General features: G+C 36.9%; 1 protein-coding gene across 9 annotated transcripts in view; it reads right to left on the reverse strand.

The window, feature by feature from the left end:
• Nucleotides 1–22,053, reverse strand: part of FTO (FTO alpha-ketoglutarate dependent dioxygenase) — a 477,648-nt gene that overhangs the window by 163,968 nt on the left and 291,627 nt on the right. The window contains exon 9 of one of the 9 annotated variants that reach the window (XM_074211306.1): nucleotides 3,121–3,314. The exons of 5 other annotated variants lie outside the window; for them this stretch is intronic. In XM_074211306.1, the coding sequence (XP_074067407.1) occupies nucleotides 3,146–3,314 (169 nt within the window). In that variant the 3' untranslated portion in view covers nucleotides 3,121–3,145. Of the gene's footprint in view, nucleotides 1–99; nucleotides 17,339–22,053 lie in introns of those variants that run through there. 3 more of the 9 variants (XM_074211309.1, XM_074211305.1, XM_074211308.1) reach the window with 3 other exon arrangements.

Here is a 22,053-nt window from a genome sequence, read left to right on the forward strand (position 1 = left end):
TTATAGACCAGTTTCATTAATAGATAAGGATGCAAAAATTCTAAATAATAACTAGTGAAGACTACAAAAATAATATCACAAAGATTATACAGTGAGCAAGTGAAATGTATTTAGCTTAACATAAGGAAAACTTAATATAAATGATTATATCAATAACAAAAATAATAAAAGTTATATCATTATATCAATAGATTCAGAAAAAGCTTTTGACAAAATACAACAGGCATTTTTATTAAAAATACTCAAAAACATAGGTATACAAGGGTTTTCCCATAAAAATAATAAGAATTATCCATCTAAAATTTCAGCAAGCATCATTTGCAAAGATGATAAGCTAGAGGTCTACCAAATAAGATCAGGAGTGAAACAAAGATGCCCACTATCACCAGTATTGTTCAATATTCTATTATAAATACTAGCAATAACATAAAAACAGAAAATGAAGTTGAAGGAATCAAAATAGACAAGGAGTAGTAGAACCACTTGGAAAATCCTAGAGATTCAACTGAAAAGGTAGTTAAAGCAATTAATAATTTTAACAAAGTAGCAGGATATAAAATAAACTTACATAAATCATTAGCATTTATATATATACACACATATATGTATATATATATATATATATGTATACAATCAACAAAATCCTAAAATAAGCAACAGTAAGAGAAACCCTATTTAAAATAACTGTATACAGTACAAAATGCTTAGGAATATATCTAGAGCAAGACAAACTAAGAGACTCCATGAATATAACTATAAAATATTTTTTGTACAAATAAAAGTCAAGTTGAAATAATTGGAAAAGGATTAATTGTTCATGTGTAGCAGAGCCAATAAAATAAAAACGACAAGTCTACCTAATCTAGAATCTACTTATTCATTCTACCTAATCTACTTATTAAATGCCATCCCAAGTATATAGCCAAAAATAATTCAATTGAGCTAGAAAAAATGACAAAATTCATTTTGAAGAATAGAATGGCAAAGAAACCCAAGGAATAAATGAAATAAATATAAAGGAATGAAGTTTAACAGTACTAGATCTTAAACTATATTAGACAGTTATCAAAACTATATGACAGGGGTGGCTAGGTGGCGCAGTGGATAGAGCACCAGCCCTGGAGTACCTAAGTTCAAATCTGACCTCAGAAACTTAACAATTACTTAGCTGTGTGATCTTGGGTAAATCACTTAACCCCATTGCCTTGCCACAAAAAGAAAGAAAGAAAGACGAAGAGAACAAATTGTGCAGATATTCAACATTCAGTGTGGGCCTCAGCTTTTAATAACATATGTTCCTCTACTCAAGTCAGAACATTTCATCTCACAACATATAGTATCAGAGTCCTAGGGAATCCCTGAAATTTCAATTTTGCTTACTGTCTTAATGTTTTGTATTGCTATCATCTCATTTATATTTGGTTTCTATTTCAGGCTCTTTTTCCCAAGTTGGGGTCCTCTTAGTTTATGTCTGATTCCCTAATATCATAAAGATTGGCTTTTGTCTTCTCACACTACTTGTTTTGACATTTAATTAAGTCTCCCATCCCATGTCAACTGTACTGTTCCTAAAAATGGTTAAGAAAATATTTACACACAAAACTATTTTGAAATGCTTAAAAGTTATGCATTGTCTTTTAAGGAAATGCAATAGAAAATTCTTAGTTGCTACAAAATAGGAGTTCTTAATCTGAGGTTCACAAACTTACCTTATAACATTTTGATAATTACATTAAATATAATTGAATTTCAATATAATTGATTTTCTTTATACTCCTATATATTTTGTTTTATTCATTTAAAATTATTATTCTGAGAAAGGGTCCTTAGGCTTCACTAGATTGCCAAAAGGAGTGCATGGCATAAAAAAAGATTAAGAATCCCTACTCTAAAGGAAAAATCTTAATTTTTTTATTGCATTTAAAACTGGAAAATAAAAATTTTCAATATTTTGAAACAAATTCTCTGAAACTAAAGCTTATTGTAGTTTCTCATTGGGGAAAAATATTTTTCTCCTTCTGTATCACATTGTTAATTATAGTAATTCAATTTTAGGATATTTGTATTTTCAAAGAAGCGTGCTGATCAGGGATGTTTTCAATAGGAAACAATGAATAACGTTACCAAACTCTCTGACAAAAAATTGCCAGGATTTCAACAAAAGTCCCCCCAAATCATAAGCATTTTTGCTAGTTCGGGAGAATTCCCCATTAAACTTAGTTATGGATTACTAGTCACTATGGCAGAGCTCCAAAAATAACAGATAATTAAAAAGAGCTGAAAAGGATAGATAGCTAGAGTGAGAAAGAATGATGGGAGACCCCAGCAACAAGGGCTAAAGTGAGGACTATGGCCTTCAAGAATGAGAATGGTCTGAACAATAACACCCACAAGTTTAAGGTTACCTCTTCTGAAAATGACTTTAGTCTCTTTTGTGTAGAGTGGAAGGAGAGGATCACATTCCTTTATGAAGGGGAAAATAGTAGCCTTTGAAGGCCCTAACAACTTTGGTCTCTTGTCTCTCAAATACATAGGCACTCATGTGATAATTGTGAGTGAGAACTTGAGGGTAAAGAGATTCATGCCCCCCTTTCCCCCACCAAAAAAAAAACACAACCAAACAACTAAATAGAAAGATACACTTTGTCACTCAGTGGGAATATAAATAGGACTATAAATCACAGAATAAACAATGTGAATTATTGCCAATAAGGGAAGAAATTATAGCTAAGATAGGCTTACAGGAGAAAGACTGAAAGATTTAAAGAGATATTACTTCACCTAGGGAAAGCTCAAGTTCTTGGTCAAGACATACAAAAAAGATCCCACAACCTTAAAATGGAAAGGCATCTCTTGATGACTCTTTTGTATCTCTGAGCCAGTGCTTTCTCTGGACATGCATAGTCTAGCCACTTGCTAGAGCAGGTATTTTCCCCTGGTATACACAGTACAGGAAAAAATAAGCTTATTTAATGTAAGTTAATAGTCTTTGTGGTTTGTGTTGTGGCAGCATCTCTCTAACCAGGGGAAGTGATGCCTCTATGGATCTTGAGACAGTATGGTTATGTTCAGTGGCCTGTACAACTGGAAGTTGGGGCATGAAGCTGGTCTATAAATTACCTGATGGTTCTGGGGCAGAGGTTGTTCATAATCGATGGCTTAAAGACCATAAAACTCTATTTCCTCTTTTCCTCATTTTTGAGGATGTTTGATCCTGATAAGGCATGGAGACCCAGAAACAGGTATATTCATTGTATCCTGGTAGAAGCTGGACATTACTTTGAGAAGCAGACTTCACAAAAGACCAGGTCCACCTGTATTTATAGAGAGGTAGGGATTAAATTTTACTTGTGAACATATACACAACACTGAGCATTCTATCTGAGCACTCATGTGGAGTCTTTCAGCCAGCAAGAAGCCCTAAACTCTTATTTCAAGTCTTTTGAGGATAGTCCCTCCAGTTACACTAAAAACCTGTATAGTACTAACGTCATTCCAACCCATACTTCCAAAGTCCTGGTCAGGATTAGATATTTCTACTACTACTAGATACACAAATGTTACTCTGGTTACCCAAGAGCAATACAACATTTAAATGGCTAACAGAATTATCAGGAGACAGTGAGGTCTCTCAGAGAACCAGTGTCTAGCTCATAGTAGGCACTCACACACATACACACACACACACACACACACACACACACACACATTGATTGATTGATTGATTGATTGATTCAAGAATGGTCTTGCTGTTCAAGGAAGGTTAGAAGCCATTTCATATCATCATATATGTTACTTCTTATTGTAAGTTCTTGTTGCAGTGTTACTGGTAGTTTGAGATTACATATGTGGAGGTGTCCTATGAGAAGTAGAGGTTATCTAGGAAGTTCTCATGATAGGTAACAAAGCTAAGGATACTCACTACTTTACTATTGACAAGAACCAATCAGACCACTCTATATTAGTATCAGCAATTGCCAAGATAATAGGATTCCCAAAGCAGGTGCAAATATGCTGAACGAGTTAGAAACAAAGTTAGATTTTTTTTTAAATGAGATTGGATAAAAATTCATGTCTCTCTCCCCTGTCAGCTAGGCTAGGACAGACAATGGAATGTGTCTGATGAGAATGAAACTCATCCCTGTATATTCATTAGGCTGACAAAACTCCTATTCCTACTTCTGTGCAATTGCTGGGACTAGTATTTGGAGAAGGTACAAAATGAATATTGTATTCACTCCATACCCCTTGAACCAACACGAATAATTTAATACCTGTTGCAATTTTCTCCAATTTATTCTACGAAATAATAACATGAAAAGCAATTACAATAAAGAAAAAGTTCGGGTGAAACAGCATTAGTTCAACATCTAGGATCAAGTGTCAGCCTAGATTAACAAATTTCATTCATTTTATCTCCAAGTGCTGGAGACACGCTGCTACTAGCTTTAATAGTCAGGAATGTCTGTTAGTTTAAATGACTCTGTAAAGCCAGTCAAGTGAGGGCAGACTGCGACAGTTTAATTGGGCTGTTCTCTATAACTCTATCTGGGGCCGTAAGCACCGGACTATAAACAGGCGAAATGCTGCACTCCATACTGAAAAGCAACAGCCCACAGAAAAAAAAGAAGATCCTTCTGATGGCAGGAGCTCTCATTTACTCTGGCGTCAGGTTGGCTACAGGTGAACAGGAGCAATGTAAGCACTGCAGAAGAAGAAAGGTGAGGTTAAGAGAGCAATCATTTATCTTGTATTGATTTCTGGACACTATGTCCTAGATACATTCCAAGATAGAATGACAGCTTTCTGCTTTGTGCTTGCAAGAGAAGAAAATGACTAGCACTAGCACCACAGTTTTCCGATCATATTTCCTTTTAGAAACATGCCACACTGAGATTTTTCCAGACAGGGAAATCTAAACAAGTTTATCATAGAAAAGGAGGGTTAGGGGCTGGTTAATCAGCCATTTGTCTTTACTGCTGTGTATCAGGAAGTCAAGGGGTCAAAACCAAGTACAATTGGGCCATTTGACTTTATCTCAGGTAACCCCACCCCCCACCCCGGTCTGTGGTAATTGAACCCATTCCTTTCGGTCAGAGTTCCTGTCACTCATATTCAATGTCTGTCATTACCAAGAAATGCTTCATGTCATATTACCCTGACAGAAGCAGCACGGCAAGGCCAGCGAGATTCCCCCCGCACCAGAGGTAAGAAGACAATGGGAGCCTCTTTCAGACCAGTGATGTTTAACATTTTATGTGCTGACACTGTGACTGTAACCACAATATAATGAAAGCCTAGTAAATGGAAGATAAAAATTCATACTTTATCTCCTTCAGGGGCTGCCAGGCAATATCAGAAATAAAGCAAGTTGGCAGCTCCTACAGTATTGCTACACCAGTGCCACAGCAGGCATTTTTAAATGGAGTACAGTCATATATGTATGTGTGTATGTATGTATGTATTCATGTATACATGTAGAAGTTTTTCATACATCTGTGTGTTAGTCACTTTCTCTGTGGCAGGACACAAGCCACGATCACATAGATGCTAAAATCAAAGTCCTCTTTGAATGTCACAATTCATGAGCCTGTAAAATGACAAAGGACAGAGACTACAACTTTTGTACAGGACAAAGAGAGTAGCAGGAAGTAGAGGTCTAGTTCCTCAGTTCTGAAAGTCCCTACAGGTTCATTGCATGGGGGGGGGGGGGGTTGGAAATACCTGAAAGAACTAAGAATCAAGCTCTGGCTTTGTAGCTCTGAGGCAGGTGAGGCAGACTAGGGAACTTGCTCTTCATTTACTTGGGGTTGTTGTGCTTCTGGTCTGGTCTGAAAGGCTCTACCTTGATGTCTACTTCTGTGGGCCACCATGCTGTATGTAGACCAATTGTCTTTCACATAGATCTTCTCCTCTCTGTTCTGGCAATGCTTTCACTAAAGGTCACACTTTTCCTAAGCCTAGTAACTTTGGCTTTAAAAATCATACCAACTTGATATTTTACAGGGTACATGGCAGGCTTAGTGAGTTTAATCTCTCTCTCTCTCTCTCTCTCTCTTCTACACACAGGGGGTAGGGCACCTCTTAACCCATCTGACAAAGCCTTAAAAGCCACTGTTTAGAAACTGACTGCAGGCATAGTATAAAAGCTGTTCTTTGCCAATAGGTGGCTGGCTGGGAGCTTTCCAAGCTTGAATTGGGGGGATTGGGGCAGGGAGAATATTTCTTTTCTGGGGACCACAAATAATCTCAATCACCTAGTGCTTCTCTGTTGTAAACCAATCACTACCAGTAGGTTAATCTTTTCACTATCCACTGACCCACAGAAGCACACAAATCCACATGCCCTCAAACAAAATTAGTTCAGGAAAATGAACAGTTATTCACAGTAGCTAGCCTTGACTGAGGGAACACAAAAAGGTTTATACATTTATTCCATGACTAAAGAAGTCCAATTAATACCAAAAAATCCATATTACTGACAATTATTTCCTAAGAGAGCATCTTCTCCAGATGTCAGTACAAAAAGGCTTATTTATCCTCCTTATCTGAAGAAAAGTACGAAAACATCCAATTAGGTAAAATTATTAGATAAAATCATTCTATATGTAACATAAGCCTTCTAAGGACAAGGAAAAATAATCAACTGATTATTACCATAATATTCTTTCACATAAAGGATGATTATAAAATGTGACTTTTTATTTATTTATTTTTGGGGTTTTGGGGGGGCAAGGCAAAGGGGTTGAGATGATTATTTTTTTAACAAAGATGCCAAAATGTACTTCTCAAAATAAATTTAAAGTAGTCGTCTTGGAAAGATATGAACTTACACTAACTGTATAGTACCATTGTTTAAAATATTTTTCAAAGTCCTCTCTTGAAATAACCAAGCTCTAATACTTCCCCCCATTCTTTCTAAAAATCTTTAACCCATTATTCCTGTTCCTTCTCTTTGAACTCTAAAGTAAAGGGCAAGTTTACTGATGTACTCATTTGACCTTTTGAGGGAAATAAGCCAAAGGATGAAAGTTGTGGTTGTTGTTGAGTTGTGCCCAATTCTTCATGGCTCCAAGGACCATACTTGTCAAAGGATTTTTCTTGGCAAAGATACTGGAGTTGCTGGTCATTTCTTTTCCAGTGGATCCTTTAGTCATGCAATCAGAGGTTAGGTGACATGCCCAGGTCATACAGCTAGTAAGTTCTGAGGCTGCATTTGAACTCAATTCTTAACTTCATGGCCAGTGTCCTATCCACTGAGCAACCAGCTGTCTCTAAAGGTTAGACAGTTCTCTTAAACATAATAATGACTGCATACTTCTTCTTAAAAACTATATTCCAGAATCTTGAGACATATAGCGATAGTGCTACCTGGGGTCCAAAACACAAATAAGCCTGACTAATCAGCCATAAAAAAGCAACAAATGGTGGATTCTCCTGATTGTTTAGTGAGGCATTTCTATTTCTCTTAAAAACAACATACTATAATTTGAGTTGGAAAAAGATCGTATTAAGTGGTCAAATCCCAAATCACTGATATATTCATATTAGTAAGATTTGTGTATTTGCATTGTTGTTGTTGGGTTGAGGGAGGGAAATGAGTTTGAGGAAGGAATTTGGAATCACAGAAAGATGCCAGAACATTCTTGGGCAATAGGTGGAGAAGCTGAGATCACAGCAATTTAAAAACATTAAACTGGGTTTCTTTCAAAACACACTAAGCCATTATCAAATTTAGCATAATAATGCTTCCAATGAAGCATCTGAGGGTCCACTGGAGGCTTTATTCCTATTACCATTCTACTACAACATGCCAACTCAAGTACCCACACATTTCCAGGGTCCATCTTCTCCAAGAGCCATATACCAAACTTTTAGGAGATTCAGGCCAGTAGCCTTTTGGATCTCTAAGCACTGTACTGGAAGAATCCAAATGAGGGATGCTCACAGCCTAGCAGGGGGAAAGTGCATTGCAACAATTTTTCTTGTGCTGAAGTACCACATTGCCAAATGTTCCTGTCAGAGCATGGTTTAATTACCTTGGCCCCCATGCCACTTATAATCACCTGTCATTAGCAACAATGCTTGCATCTGTTTACACGTCTGTCAGAAATGCCAGCCCAGCTGAAGTCTAAGGACAAGACATCTTTTAATGGAACGTGGCCCCAGATGTAGAAAGGTCACTCTAAGGTTGTCCATCTTTCAAAGGACAAATGGAAAGGAAGCTTTAGAGTCATTTCAGCCTGGAGTCAGTGGATCAGAGACTCCTAAAGTTAAATTTTTATGCAGTCTGAAGAATGTAATCAAAATGGACTATTTGGAGGGTCACATGAAGAGGAAATTTTTGTTGTTTCAAGGTTTTGTTCTCTTTCTATTACTTACCTCAAATGGGGTGTTTTCATTAAACTAAATGGTAATGCTGGCACTTGCAATACATCTGTCTATAACACTAGCTAGCTTCTCTGAATCCTACCTACATTTCACAAGACTCACTCTTCTCCATGAAGTCTTCTTCAACCTCCCTATTCTACAATTGTTAGATCTGTCAGTTCCTTTAACTCCTGTAGTCAACTTCTCTCTAAGTCCATCATTACTGCTTGTCTTAGCAAGTTCCACAAGACTAAGAATTATTGCATTATGCAAAAGAACTGTTATCTTCTGTTGTTCCTTACCTATGAGTGGGTACCTTTCAAAAGGAGAGGAGGGTCTAACTTCTGATCTTTGTCCATTCTACTTTCTCATACTAATAAACAGAAGTTCTATGTAAGAGTGCTCTCATATCTATGTGCGCTTGCTCTCCCCACCTTACCCTTTCCCCTCTTCTCCCCCTCTTCAAAGTTAAGTAATTTGCTAAAGGTCACACAGTTTATTAAGTGTCTGAGGCTGGATTTGACCTCAGGCCTTCCAAACTCCAGAGGCAGTTCTAGCTGCTTCAAAAGTTTATTTCTAGTTTACAACTAAATAATTCAAGTTATTGGTGCTAGACCTTATTTCCTAACCATTAAACTGTGAGATCCTCAAAAGCAGGCATTAGTTTGTTTTTGTTTTTGTTTTGTTTTTTTAATCCCTGTGCTTAGAATAGTACCTGATACATTCATTAGTAGGCATTTAATAAATGTTTGCTGACTGGTTTTTTTTTTAATCAACTGACTGGTCCCTTTTAGAAAAACAAAACAAAACAAAGAAACCACACATTTTATAGAACTAACTTTTTTTCCCTTTATTAGGCCCTATGATGAGAGAAGCTGAGCTCTTAATTCAGGAAAATTAACACATCTATCCCGGAATGAGATCCTCTTCCAGGATTGAGGAAAACATAAACCTGTTATTCAAAAAACAAAAATGGCAGCACTCTGTTGCTGATAGAAAGCTGGGTCCACAGTCAGACAAAGCTAGGTTATAAAGTTCTGCCTCAGATACATTCTGGACCCCACAGCCTGGACAAGTCACTTTTATGTCTCAGTGACCTTGAAAATTAACTAAATTGTAGAATAGTGGTCAATCAGCAAGAGTAGAGGGAGCTTCCTCAAATGGAAAATAATGTTTAGAAATCATAGATTTGGAATTTTTTTTTAAAAAGGAATTATACATCACCTCTTCTTTCCTAGATATATCATCTTCAATTTTGTGGTTTTCCTCAAAATTTTGCATGTTCAATTTGTGCTCTCTAAATACCATATTCTATCTTCTGTGTGATATTGGTACACAAAAGTACATTGACTCCTATGTGTCTTTTTCAAGACTGACTCTTTTAGAGGGGGCTCCTTTTCCCTTTCCCTCTACCTCTCCAAATGATTCTCCATGATTACCTGTGCAAAAATAGGTCCTTGTCAGGCTAAGGAGATGCTGTTATTAGAGCTCAAGTTGAGGTCAAGCTTTCCATTCTCTATCCTAACACTATTTCACCTTCTCTGTTTCTCTCCACTGTCACCCAGAACCCTCAAATTCCCAGGGCTTTCATGACCTTAGTCAAGCCCAAACTTTCCTCTTCCAAAAGACCTGCTCTTCAGTGACAATATATTGATTTGCTTGTTTGGTAAAAGATGCCTAAAACTAATAGCCCTTTCATTAGTGTGGGGAAATGGGCATTGCTTTAACATTAAATGAAGGTGGGTATAATTGGTTTTACTATAGGAAAAGATGTTACACTGTATTGTGGCAAAAATATTAACTTAGATTAAAATACTGACAACTCTTTTTGAAATAAACTGATATATATATATATATATATATATATATATATATATATATATATATATGAAATATTTTTTTGGTCATGGTTAGAGGAATCTATTTTATCTTTTTTCTACCACATACCTTCCAAAAGGCAAAAATAAACAAAGAAAAAAACAAAATGTTTTTCAGTTAATGAGTCATTAATAATTTTCAAACATTTATTCTCTTTAGGGCACTATAACCAGGCACTGGCTATTACATGTTTTAAGTGTGAATATTCCAATTGACCAATTTACCAGGTTTGAAAAATGAGACCAGTTATCCAATGATTATCAAATGTTGTTCTTCCATCTTAATCCACAGCAGAATGTATCCACCTGGAAGGTAGGGTTGTTTTGGATCCTAAGAATAATGTCTGGCTTATAGTAGGCAAACATGGTAAATAAATATGCTGAATGAATTAATGTTTCTGACATGTAATGACATGAAGCATCATGGGAAGTCTGAAGGATTTGCTGCTACTTAAATATGATTTACTAGTCCTTAAGATGATTCTGAGGAAGGAGAGGTAGAGTAGAAGACAGTCATAGCTAATTATGTTATCACACAAGGCTATAGAAAAATGACAGTAAATAAATAATATTGCACCTCTAATTTTAAAAGATTCATTCATCTATAATGGTTAGGGAAAATTTCTATAACATAATGGAGAAATTCACAGGACAATGGGTACCCATAGAAGCATGGTTGTAAAACTTTTCTGTCACAGTCGATTTTTATATCTGGCAAATTAATAGTTTACTGTTCCAAGATTCCTACATGTTTATATTATTGCTTTCCTAACATAAAAGTTTGTAGTTATTATGGAGACATATGGTAACATTTGCTGCTAAATTTTAAATGCATTTTCTACCCCTGTTACACACCTGAAATGAAGCCAAAAGCTCTCTTTGCTTTACATTAGAGTGAAATCCAAACTAGTCTGAGTGACTATAAACGGTTACTGTTTGTCTTGGCTCCTACCTGTATCAGATTCAGACTGAGGAATCTTAGGGAAGAAATTACATGGGATAAAATGGATATTTCTAAATTACAAGGCCTACAATTCCAGTGGCTCTGAATATCAGCTTTCTGTTTCATCTCAGTCTGCCAGAGAGAGAATGGTGGGGCTGGACAATAAACGATCAAAAACATTTACTCTCATGAGTCAAATGCTTCTTGTTTTGATTATATTGGAGAAGTTATAGATCCTGATCAGTTAAGTCTTGTTAGCAAATTAAGTGGTTGTAGAATATGATGGTGCAAAACATGAGTTTTAGCTCCTTCCTGAAAGTTGGAATGATCAAAGTATAAATTCTCTTAATCTATTTTATGCTTCAGTTTCCTTCCACAAACCTTTCACATTTCTCAGGTAACTGCTCATGACTTTGAGCTCACAGGGTATTTGACCCTTATTTTTCCAATGAACAGGAACTCTGGAGTCCCAAATTTCCATTTTCACCATTCCTAACAACTTACTCTAGTCCAGTTTCTGGCCTTCACAACTTTCAATAAATAGCAGATGACAGAGAGATTATGAGAATTCTCAGACTACTTAAGAATTTTACTGGAGCTCTATTAGAGATGAATCCACAGTAGTCTATGAACTTCAAAATATTTTTTTTAAGCCATAGTCCATTTGGTTGGGCAAATTACTCCTTCATACTCTTTAGACTTGTAGGATTTCATATTTCAATTAATTTACACACATCCTTTAAGAATCTTACATGAGTTTTGATGCCTACTTAACCCACCCCCACCACTGAGTATAACTGTCAATTCCCCAAAAAGTTGTTCTTCATGTCCTCCAAAAGGTTTTTTTTTTAGGTTTTTTTGCAAGGCAAATTGGGTTAAGCGGCTTGCCCAAGGCCACACAGCTAGGTAATTAAGTGTCTGAGGCTGGATTTGAACCCAGGTACTCCTGACTCCAAGGCCGGTGCTTTATCCACTACGCCACCTAGCCGCCCCCAAAAGGTTTTCTTGAAGGGAATGGAAAGAGGTTTCCTGAAGCTTGGGTTATAAGGCTCTACTATCATGTAGGTCTTATATGGGGTGTATTCAATTTACCATCACTTAATTTTCTTTCTTGACCTGTAATTTCAATAGACAATTTCTGATAAGGAAACTTTCCCTGTTGGTGCAGATCAATAACTGTTCCATTACTGATAGTTCAAGAGAGATAACTGCACTGAGGAGGCAAGTGACTTTCTCAGGGTCATATGGTGAATGTATCAAGAAGAGAACTGAACCCAGATTTTCTGACTCTGAAGTCTACTCTATTAGGTTGCCTTTTAATGACATTTTTAGATCTAGGGAATTATGGAAGCTTTGAAGAAATCAAATTAGGGAGATAATTCCTGTTCCCTAACATCTTAATAAGTAATAACTAGAGGTGGCTAAGTGGCACAGCAGATAGAGCACCAATCCTGGAATCAGGACCACCTGAGTTCAAATCCAGCCTCAGACACTTAATAATTACCTAGCTGTGTGATCCTGGACCCATTGCCTTGCAAAAACTGAAAAAAAAATAAGAAAAAGAAGAATAACTAACTAAAACATACCTTTCCACCCCATCTCCAAGATTTGAAGTCAGATTACATAGCCTCACGTAATACAAACAAAATATTTTAATTTCTTGATGACAAACCTCTTTGAAGCTGGAAGCCAGAGTATAGAGGATCAGGGAGTGAAAGGAGGACAGTATGATGAGGATTTTTATTTATAAGTTAGAGCACATGCAAAATCCTGTAGATCTCCCTGTTCCTCTTTATCTTCCTATTACCTTGGCTAGGTAGAAACACTTCTCAAGTATGAAAGCTTCCAAAGGCATTTAACCTTCTGTAGAAAGAGTCCACCACAAACCCCTCACATGGACAATGCTTGCTACCTTAGAATAATTCACCAGGATCAGGATATTGGCTAGTCATGAATAAATACTATAAGCTCATTTCACTTGGGGCAGACTGTGGTCTGAACAGTGCCTTGCTACTAAAAGATTTCATATATTTTTTCTTTAATCCAAGCTCCAAACAGCACATGTTTGTACAAGTCCAAGTATGTTGAGGGTCAGATTCTACAAAGTCAAAGATGGTATGATATCCAGATGTAACATTCAAGATTCTCATACAGGATTAAATATATTTCATTTCTAATGCTAACATATTTTCCTATGATATATTCAGTATTAGATAAAAGATAAATTACTTATGAAAAACAAGTTAACATATCTACAGCAAATATATTACAGTTGTATAGCATGGGACATGAAGGTTTCCATTTGCATCATTAGCTCAGTTATAATAAATGAGACACTCTATGTGATGTATAATAGAGCAAAGAAAACACAGCTGTTTGCTTCTGTAGGAGAGTGTAGGGGTGCAAGGCACCTGAGTCTGCCAATGCCGAATATGTTTTCAATGGGGAAATTGCATCAGTCAGAACAGCAATCGCTGAAAACCATTTTCCATGGACAATTAACTATGTCAGGACACTGAGGTCCTAACATGAGGTCTTCCTAATTCCCCACCACGGGAAAGACAGCAAAATATTATTATAATGTATTCCTAATATTTAATAAGGGAACTGTTCTGTTTGTGCATTATTAATGCATGCTTTAAAGTTACAATTGTGAGAGTAGTGCTTAAATTACTAATGTACAATCTTAGGTCTTCATTCCTAAGCAAAGTAGCCCTGCAAGATTAAGACTTTAAGGGGGAAAAAAAGTAAAATAAATGTTTCCATTCAGAATTTTTTAAGTCTCTTTTTTCTATTTTCTTTTAATATAGAAGACCAGTACTCGTTTTTGGAAAATTCAAAGCTGTAATTGACAAAGGCAGAGAAATATATACTTGCACCAAAACACATTTGATCTTTGACAGCAAACATTTTGCTTTTTCCAAGTATCTTGGTCATTTTGAGACTGTCCCCCAATAAAACAAAATATTTTAATTTTTCAATGACAAGGCCTTTTGATGCTTGAAGACAAAAGCTCCACTTCATTTATTAAGACGACTTCCTACTGTGTGGAGCTGTTGTTTACCTCATAATTAAAATCGCACCTGAATGGAACCATCTGCGAGAATATTGAGTTCCTTATGAAATATGAGAATTCTTTCTTTTTCTCTTATGCAAATGTAAATATATCCTCTGGTTACTTTGTGTGAAATATAAAATCATGTCCTTAAAGTTTTTAGTCTAAAAATGTAGAAATACAAAGTTAGGTTGAAATTGCATTCTTTGCTATGATTGCAATATGCCAATAAATAAACTAGTAGCCCTGTATTTCCTCAATGGTTAGCTCTTTCTTTTTGTCTCCAGAATTTTGTCATTTATGGCAACTCAGTAGTTAATTTTCCTTTTCCTTACAATTGACACATATTTTGGCAAAGGCATTTTTTATCAAAAAAGCTGCCAAAGTCTGGGCGAGTAAAGATTTGAATATACCCTGACCTTTCACAAACTATTTATTCAAACTGCTTTCACAAACTGATTTATCCAAAATAAGGTCTCATTGGGAGTTTATTGTGTAAACTTTAAATCCATAAATGCAGAGTTTATAAGCTTTGATATAGGCATTCCTTCAAGTGGCTTTTCTGACCTTGGGTTGACTCTACCACAGAAATTTATGTTTCTTTTCAGGGTGTTTCCCTATTTCATTGGAATGGTTCCTTTGGTATAGTCAGACAGTGATGGCAACCTGGCTCCATTCGAATAATCCTTGTGAAATGTTTACAGTGAAATTTCACTGTGCACGTGTGGTAGCTGACTTTCGCAGCAGCCAAGTTATAAACTTATGTGTTTTTTTTTTATAAGGAAGAAAATGTAGTTTTTACATTTTCCCCTCCTCCAAAAGATCAAAGCCACATGAATTTAACAACTTCCCAGACTGTACCTTAGAGCTGCTGTCAGTCTGGCATGACAAGTATAAAAGAACATTCTGACCACATGGAGTCTCTTGGCTTGTTTCTCTTATGCCACAGAAACATGGCAAGATTATTCTTTTCCACAATATGAAGACAATAGGATTGCCTGCTGGGTATTCTGGCAAAGGAAAGTTCTGACGGGGTCAGAAAGAAATGCAAAGGCATAATATCAGAAATGGTGGTCTGCTTGTTTTTTTTTTAAACAACCTATAATTTCTGAAAATACCGGACTGGTGCTATTTTTTCTTTATACTAGTCTATATCATTTGACAGCCTATACAGTCCAAAGAACTTAATGTGTTTTGGTGACCATGAGAAATCACTGAAGATCTGCCTTTCATATGCTTTTGAAACCTCATCTAGCATGTTTCAGACATGAAAGGAACACTAAGACTGACAATAAGAAATGACTACAGATCCAGTTTCCTAACCAGAACCCAGAGAAATGGACAGTTAAGGAAGATGGCTGTCTAGCTTAAGGGTCATCAACTCTATCCTTGAGTTTTATGAATGCTTTAGTTACAAGGAGTCAGAACCCCCTTGGAAAATGACAAATCTCCCTAAATACGGGGGGCACTTAGATGAGGAGGGAAGACCACAAAGGTATTCTCCAGAAAGAACAGTTCTACCCAGGAGGCCCTCAGCATTCCAGTGGCCTTAACTTGGTAGGAATAAGGCCCAATCCTTATTTCATGGAGCTTAGTCATAAGGCCAGGTAAGATGGTCTTAGGTATACTTACAAACACAACAAATATATACAACATTAAAGCCAGTTCTGCAAACTTTTTCTTGTACTTAGTGATGCAAATCACATCTGTTCTGAGCCTAACAAACAAGATAGCTCCAAACCACTATGTGTATGTGACACCTAAACTCACCCACATTTATACATGTAGGTTTTTCTTTCTCAACCCACACTTCTCTGACTTCTTCCGCCACAGCTTTTTTCTGATGCTGCTGAAAGATGCTGTGCTTAATATGGCTACCAATTCTCAGAGGCCACCTCAAATCTTTTAAACCTAGCATAACATGCAGAATTTCAAATGAAGAACCCACAGCAATAAGATCATTTACTGTAACTATACAAATAGGCTAAATGAAAGACTTGTGTACAGATTAAAAATAATAATGCTGAGGCCCCTTGGGCTAAAATATTAATCTTATATTGGAGAGGACACAGAACAGGAGTGTGTTTATTACCCCAATAAGATAACTTACTAATTTATTTATCAGGAAAATTTGAATGTCCATTCACAATGAAATATCACCTCTGAAGATTATCACTCCCCTCCCCTCTTAAAAAAAAGGCCTAGCCATATTCTTCCACCACATTAGTGCTCAGGATGTAACTGCTGGTTGATACTGCCACTAACAACTTCCACCCCTCTGTCCACCCCTCTGTCCTCCCCTCCGTCTGAACCAAACCCTGAGTTATTTATAGAGTTATCTCTCCCATTCTTTGCAGATGATGCCTAACATCATGACAACAGTGAAGAGAAAAGGTCTTTGTACCTGCCTACCTACAACAAGTTTCTGTAAGGTAATGAATACAGACAGCTTGGGGACCATCCACCTGCGCTGCCTGCCTTTTACTGCCTGCAAAGTGAAACCACGAGGGATTGGCAGAAGGTACTTGTCTGACAGGGCCAGGACAGCCTTTCTCCTCGGTGACAGCCTGGGCCTACCCTCTTAAACCTGACCCACCATCATTCCTTCACAATACAGCAAGTGAGGCAGCTGACAGTAGCAGCTGCGGCTCCTAAGCGAGATGGATGGAATTTTCATAACTAGTTCCCCAAGTTACATTTTACCTTCAAGATAATTTATGAGCTGCTCTGGAGCCTTGAAGAGACAATATGCTTGCCATAAAATTAACTGTAACAGTCTTGTAGGTTATAATTAACACTGGGAGGGTAGCACCAACTGGATGAAACACATGGTATAATTGATGGGGAAACTGGAAATTAAGCAAGCTAACAATATCATTACTGGGTGTATTGCCTTACCAAAACCTATGCTTTCTGAGGGTTAATGACATCCCCCTTTCAGGGAAGGGAAGAGAGCCAGGGTAAAAAGGTGATGGTTCTGCTGGTGGGACCATGGTCTTTCTAGGCTGATGTATAGAGTATGATTGGTCTCCAAGAGAAAGACTCACCTAAACAGAAGAAGCACCTGAGCATCTTGAGACTTGGATTCTGAGACTGCACAGAAACAGACAAAAAACTGCAGAAGTCATTTCATTTTCTCAGGAGAGAGAGAGAGAGAGAGAGAGAGAGAGAGAGAGAGAGAGAGAGAGAGAGAAACAGAGAGAGAGAGAGAGAGAGAGAGAGAGAGAGAGAGAGAGAGAGAGAGAGAGAGAGAGAGAGAAAATGAATGAGATAGATGAGGGCAAGGATCAAAGGAAAACAATTCTCAGAAATTGTCTTTGATGAGCAGATAACAGTAATTTATGATGCCACAAACTTAAGAGTGGCATAACATAACACGAAGGTATTTCAGTAGCAGGGTTTCTGAGAGGTTTATTACACTAAGAAGCTACTAGCTTAGTTTAGCATACTGCTTCATAGAAAGCTTGGATGAAATAGCAAGCCAGTTAATCAGAAGTGGCACCTACTGCTACTGCCTATGAAAGGGAAACTATTTGTGATACACACTCAGATGCCTAATCAATACATGAGGAGGGTTTATTTTTCTGCATACATTTGAATCTATCAAATAATCTATATGAGATTTGTTATAGGGGCTGTCTCAGAAGGGTTTGTTTTTCTGTCCTGGGACAAGATAGTGTAAAACACTCTGATAAATGATGCAACAGTGTCACCTACAGGCAAATAGGACCATTCGTGGTCTTTTCCTCTATCACCTCCTCGGTTGACAGTCAGAGTTAGACTTTTATCTATAACCTGGAAAATACACTTGGGACAGCCTTGTGATAGAATAAAATTACTACTCTTCATGTGTAGTAAATTGTTTCCTAGAGATAAACATATTGTACAGTTAGTGATTAACCTATTATGGAGTCGATAAATTGCTACCTTTTCACCTTAAGGCATCCCCACTCAAATTAACCTTGACCAGTCCAGCCAAAAACCATACCATTTAGAGGATTTATAAAGTCTTTGAAGCTAAATTTTGATATTCTCAGCTGAGTTCAGAGATCTTTCTTTTCTGTCAGACAGTAGCTTACATAATAGAAATTATGACTGCGATAATGTACTTTTTAAATTTTTAAGGGGAGAGATTTAATAAGTCCAATTCATACCAACTTTATAAAGAGATCTGGCTACATAATAAAGTAATTTGCAACAGGCTGGGGTACCTGTGGTTTTATTTATAGATAGAAATCCTGGATTATTATCTGAAGCCCAAAAGAGCACAGGGTTGACTCTGTACTAAAAGACCTGATATCAGGTTGATGTACAGCAAACTTCATGAAACTGTTCTTTTCTGAGAAATAAAGATCAATATCATCTGTCACTTAAGTGAAGAGAGCTGATAATAAAACAAGAAAAACATCACCAAGTTTAATAACTGCTGAAAAGATTTAGTTAACTTGTTATCAGGAAATCCATTTCCTTTTTTGCATGTGAAGTCCAAAACATTCAGCTTTTAGCATAGTACAGTCCTGGAAGTTAATAAGATCTGCATTTGAATCTCATCCCTAACATTAACTAGGAATGCAAGCCACCTAAGTTCTCAATTTCCTCATCTATAAAATGGAGATAATATTTACTTCATAAGGTGAATGTGAAAATCAAATAAATCAATGTCAGTGATTACTTTAGAAACATTAAAGTGACACATTTCTGCTACTTTTATTAACTATATTGCTTTTTTCTCTGTTTCAACTTGTTCCCTTTACGCTGCCCCATCTGCAGAAACTAAAACATTTGTGATACTTGATCATTGCTATAAACATATTAACCCTTCCTCATCAATCATACTTTGTCTTTCTTGTCAAATTAAAGTTATATATTCTTTTCACTGAAAATTGGGATGTTTAAGTAATTAAAAAAATAAAAACATCACTTTGCATTTGTGTTGTTTTTTATAATTTTCAAAAGTGTTTTCACAGATATTGCCTTATCAAACTCTCTCCATAACTTTATGAAAGAGACAGGATGGGTATTATTTCTACTTGTCTGATAAAGAAAAATGAAATGTAGAGAGATTAAGTAATTTATTCAACTGATAGAATGCCATTCCTTGAGGGCAGGGACTGTTTTCTTTCTGTCTTGTATTTCAACATCTAGCTCAGTGCTTAGCATATTAAGAGGGGCTTAATAAATGCTTTTGCAGTAAACTTTACCACATTATTTTCAAATTCTCAACTGTTTCTCATAAACCTTTTTGACATATGGAAAAGGTAACAAAAGAGGTGGATTTTTTTAAGGAAAAAGATATCTAGTCATTATCTATCTCTACACTCATCCTCACATAAGACAATAAATAATGCTTATAAAATGTGCAGGCTGCCTAAGAGTGTATCATGGGGAGCAAAATAAAGGGCTGGGTCCTGCTATCTATTAACAAGGTTTTTCCTTCAAGGGCTTAAGTGATAAAAGTATCATATGGAAGTCTACTTTGACATATCAGTGTCCTAGGCCTGAGACTAAGGAAGAGGAGGCCAAAGGGAAGGATGTTATCAGTGGTAGCACCTACCACCAGCAGCTTGCTTGGCTCTTCTATGATGACTAGCCTCTTATAAGAGAATTTGACATGGTATACATCATCTGATAAGGTGAGATTTCCACTCTAAACAAATATGCACCAAAATTTCTAACTCAGGACTGAATATGAAGTATGAAAATCAGATGGCTTCATTTACAGAGAAATCAAGAACTCTGAAACTTACAGAAAGGAAGAAGCCTAATCCTTATCTGTCTGAATGTATATAGCATTAATGATCACAATAGGGAAAAAAACGCATCTATATTGGTGTCACCTCTAGACCCTCTTCCCTGATTTTCCATTCCCTTATTCTACATGGAGGCACAGAGCAGCCTGATAGAGTAGGAAGTCCTAAGTGTACACAACACAGATTCACAGCAGTAAGGAATGATCCCTTCAAGCCAGCACACTTCTTGCCTGAAGACACATGCTCCAGCTCTTCTAGGCCTTGATTCTAGAATACCCCTCTGGGGGTATTCCACCAGAATCCCCCTCTTGGGATAGATGACCACAAATTTAAACCAGATTTTAAAATACAAACTTGCTGCTTTTCCTGCATTAGGGGCTGAGCTGAGAATCAGCACTCAGGTAATCTGGGGTGAGAAGAACACTGTGGATCCCCTGGAGGAAAAGGTAAAGTAAAGCAGCAGTTAACTGCAGTCACAAAGCTTGCTGCTTGCTAAATCAGGAGTCAGGCTCAACAGAGAGGCCTGCTGTGTTGATTTTATAAATAAGATGCTCAAAGGTCAATTGGGTTTTGTCCCTCATAAAGCTGTTTAAATAATGATAGTAACAATAGTAATAACATTAACAACACTTGCCTCCTTAAGATAAGTCATCATATCTTAGAAAGAAAAAGTAATCCTATCTCTATACTCATTTAATCCTCACCTCTATATTTATACACTGTTTCAATTCCTACTCTTTTATGAGAAGGTTTTATGGAGTTATCAGGTTTTATGGCATTATCCGGTTCAGAGACACAAAGGACATTTTGCTAAGGGCAGCAGAAAGTACAGACTGGTATCATTCAAAGGGACTAGATAGATGCAATTAAAAAAAAATCCACAAGTCTAGAACTCAGCAGGCTTGTCTCTTCTTGTTCCTCATTATTGTGGCTAGTTCAATATAATAAACATTTATTAACTAAGTATTACGAGCATGTCACTATGCTGAAGGGCCGTACAAATAGGGGAGATACAAAGATCAGATAATATATGAGAGCTTAATTAATTGTAACTAACTCACAGTTGGACTGTGAAGTCCAATGGAGATATGAAATATATACAAATAACTGGAATATTAAAACTATACATGAGGAATACTTGAGAGCTGAACACAAAGAACTGTTTCTGGTCTAAGGATGATATGAATAATACCCTCTACCCCACATAAATAAGTTCTGCCACTATAGAGTTGAGGCCATGGTTCCTGGCCCAGCCTCCACTTGCTCCTCTGCTTCCGACAGGTACTTCTTGTCTAATAGAATGGATGGTAGTGACTACCATCAAGTAATCTGGCCCTACACTGGCTCTTTAAAAACTTTTAATGTATCATCCCTATCACTTTATGGATCACCTATGAATCTACTGATTCCATTTTTCATGATCCCACCATGCCCTGAAGGAGGGAAGAAATTGAAGTTAAACCACAAAGAAATCAGGCCAACTAGTAGATTCATCTTCCTGAGTTCATTTCTGGTCTCAGACACTAACTGTGTGACCCTGGTCAAGTCACTTAAACCTGTTTGCCTCAGTTTCCGTATCTACAAAATGAGCTGAAGAAGGAAATGGCAAACCACTCCAGTATCTTTGCGAAGAAAAATCTCCAATGGAGTTATGTAGAGTCAGACATGACTGAAATGAATGAACAACCAAGCAATCATTGCACTGAAGTCATCAGAACTATATCCCCAGAATGAAGGCTAACTCAGCCAAGGTGAGCCAACCCAGACTGAGGGATGGAGTGGGGAAAAGTGCAGCATAAGCACCAGGAGATTCTCATTCTTAGCTGTTTCCTGTTAGTAGAAAACATTTCTATCTTTCTACTCCCTGTTCTAGAGACTAGTCCTTTCAATTATTTGTTCTCTTCCAGACTTCAAGTTTGCTTTTTCTTGTGTCATCTTGCCATGTCTCAGTGCTTTTGCACTGAGGTATCTAACTCAGGGTTAAGATTGTTCTCACAGGTGTTCAAATCTATGAATGTCTGGACAGCAGGGGACGGACTCCTCTAGAATCAATGCTTC

The sequence above is a fragment of the Macrotis lagotis genome, chromosome 1, assembly GCF_037893015.1.
Source record: "Macrotis lagotis isolate mMagLag1 chromosome 1, bilby.v1.9.chrom.fasta, whole genome shotgun sequence".
In the NCBI taxonomy this organism is placed as follows: Eukaryota; Metazoa; Chordata; class Mammalia; order Peramelemorphia; family Peramelidae; genus Macrotis; species Macrotis lagotis.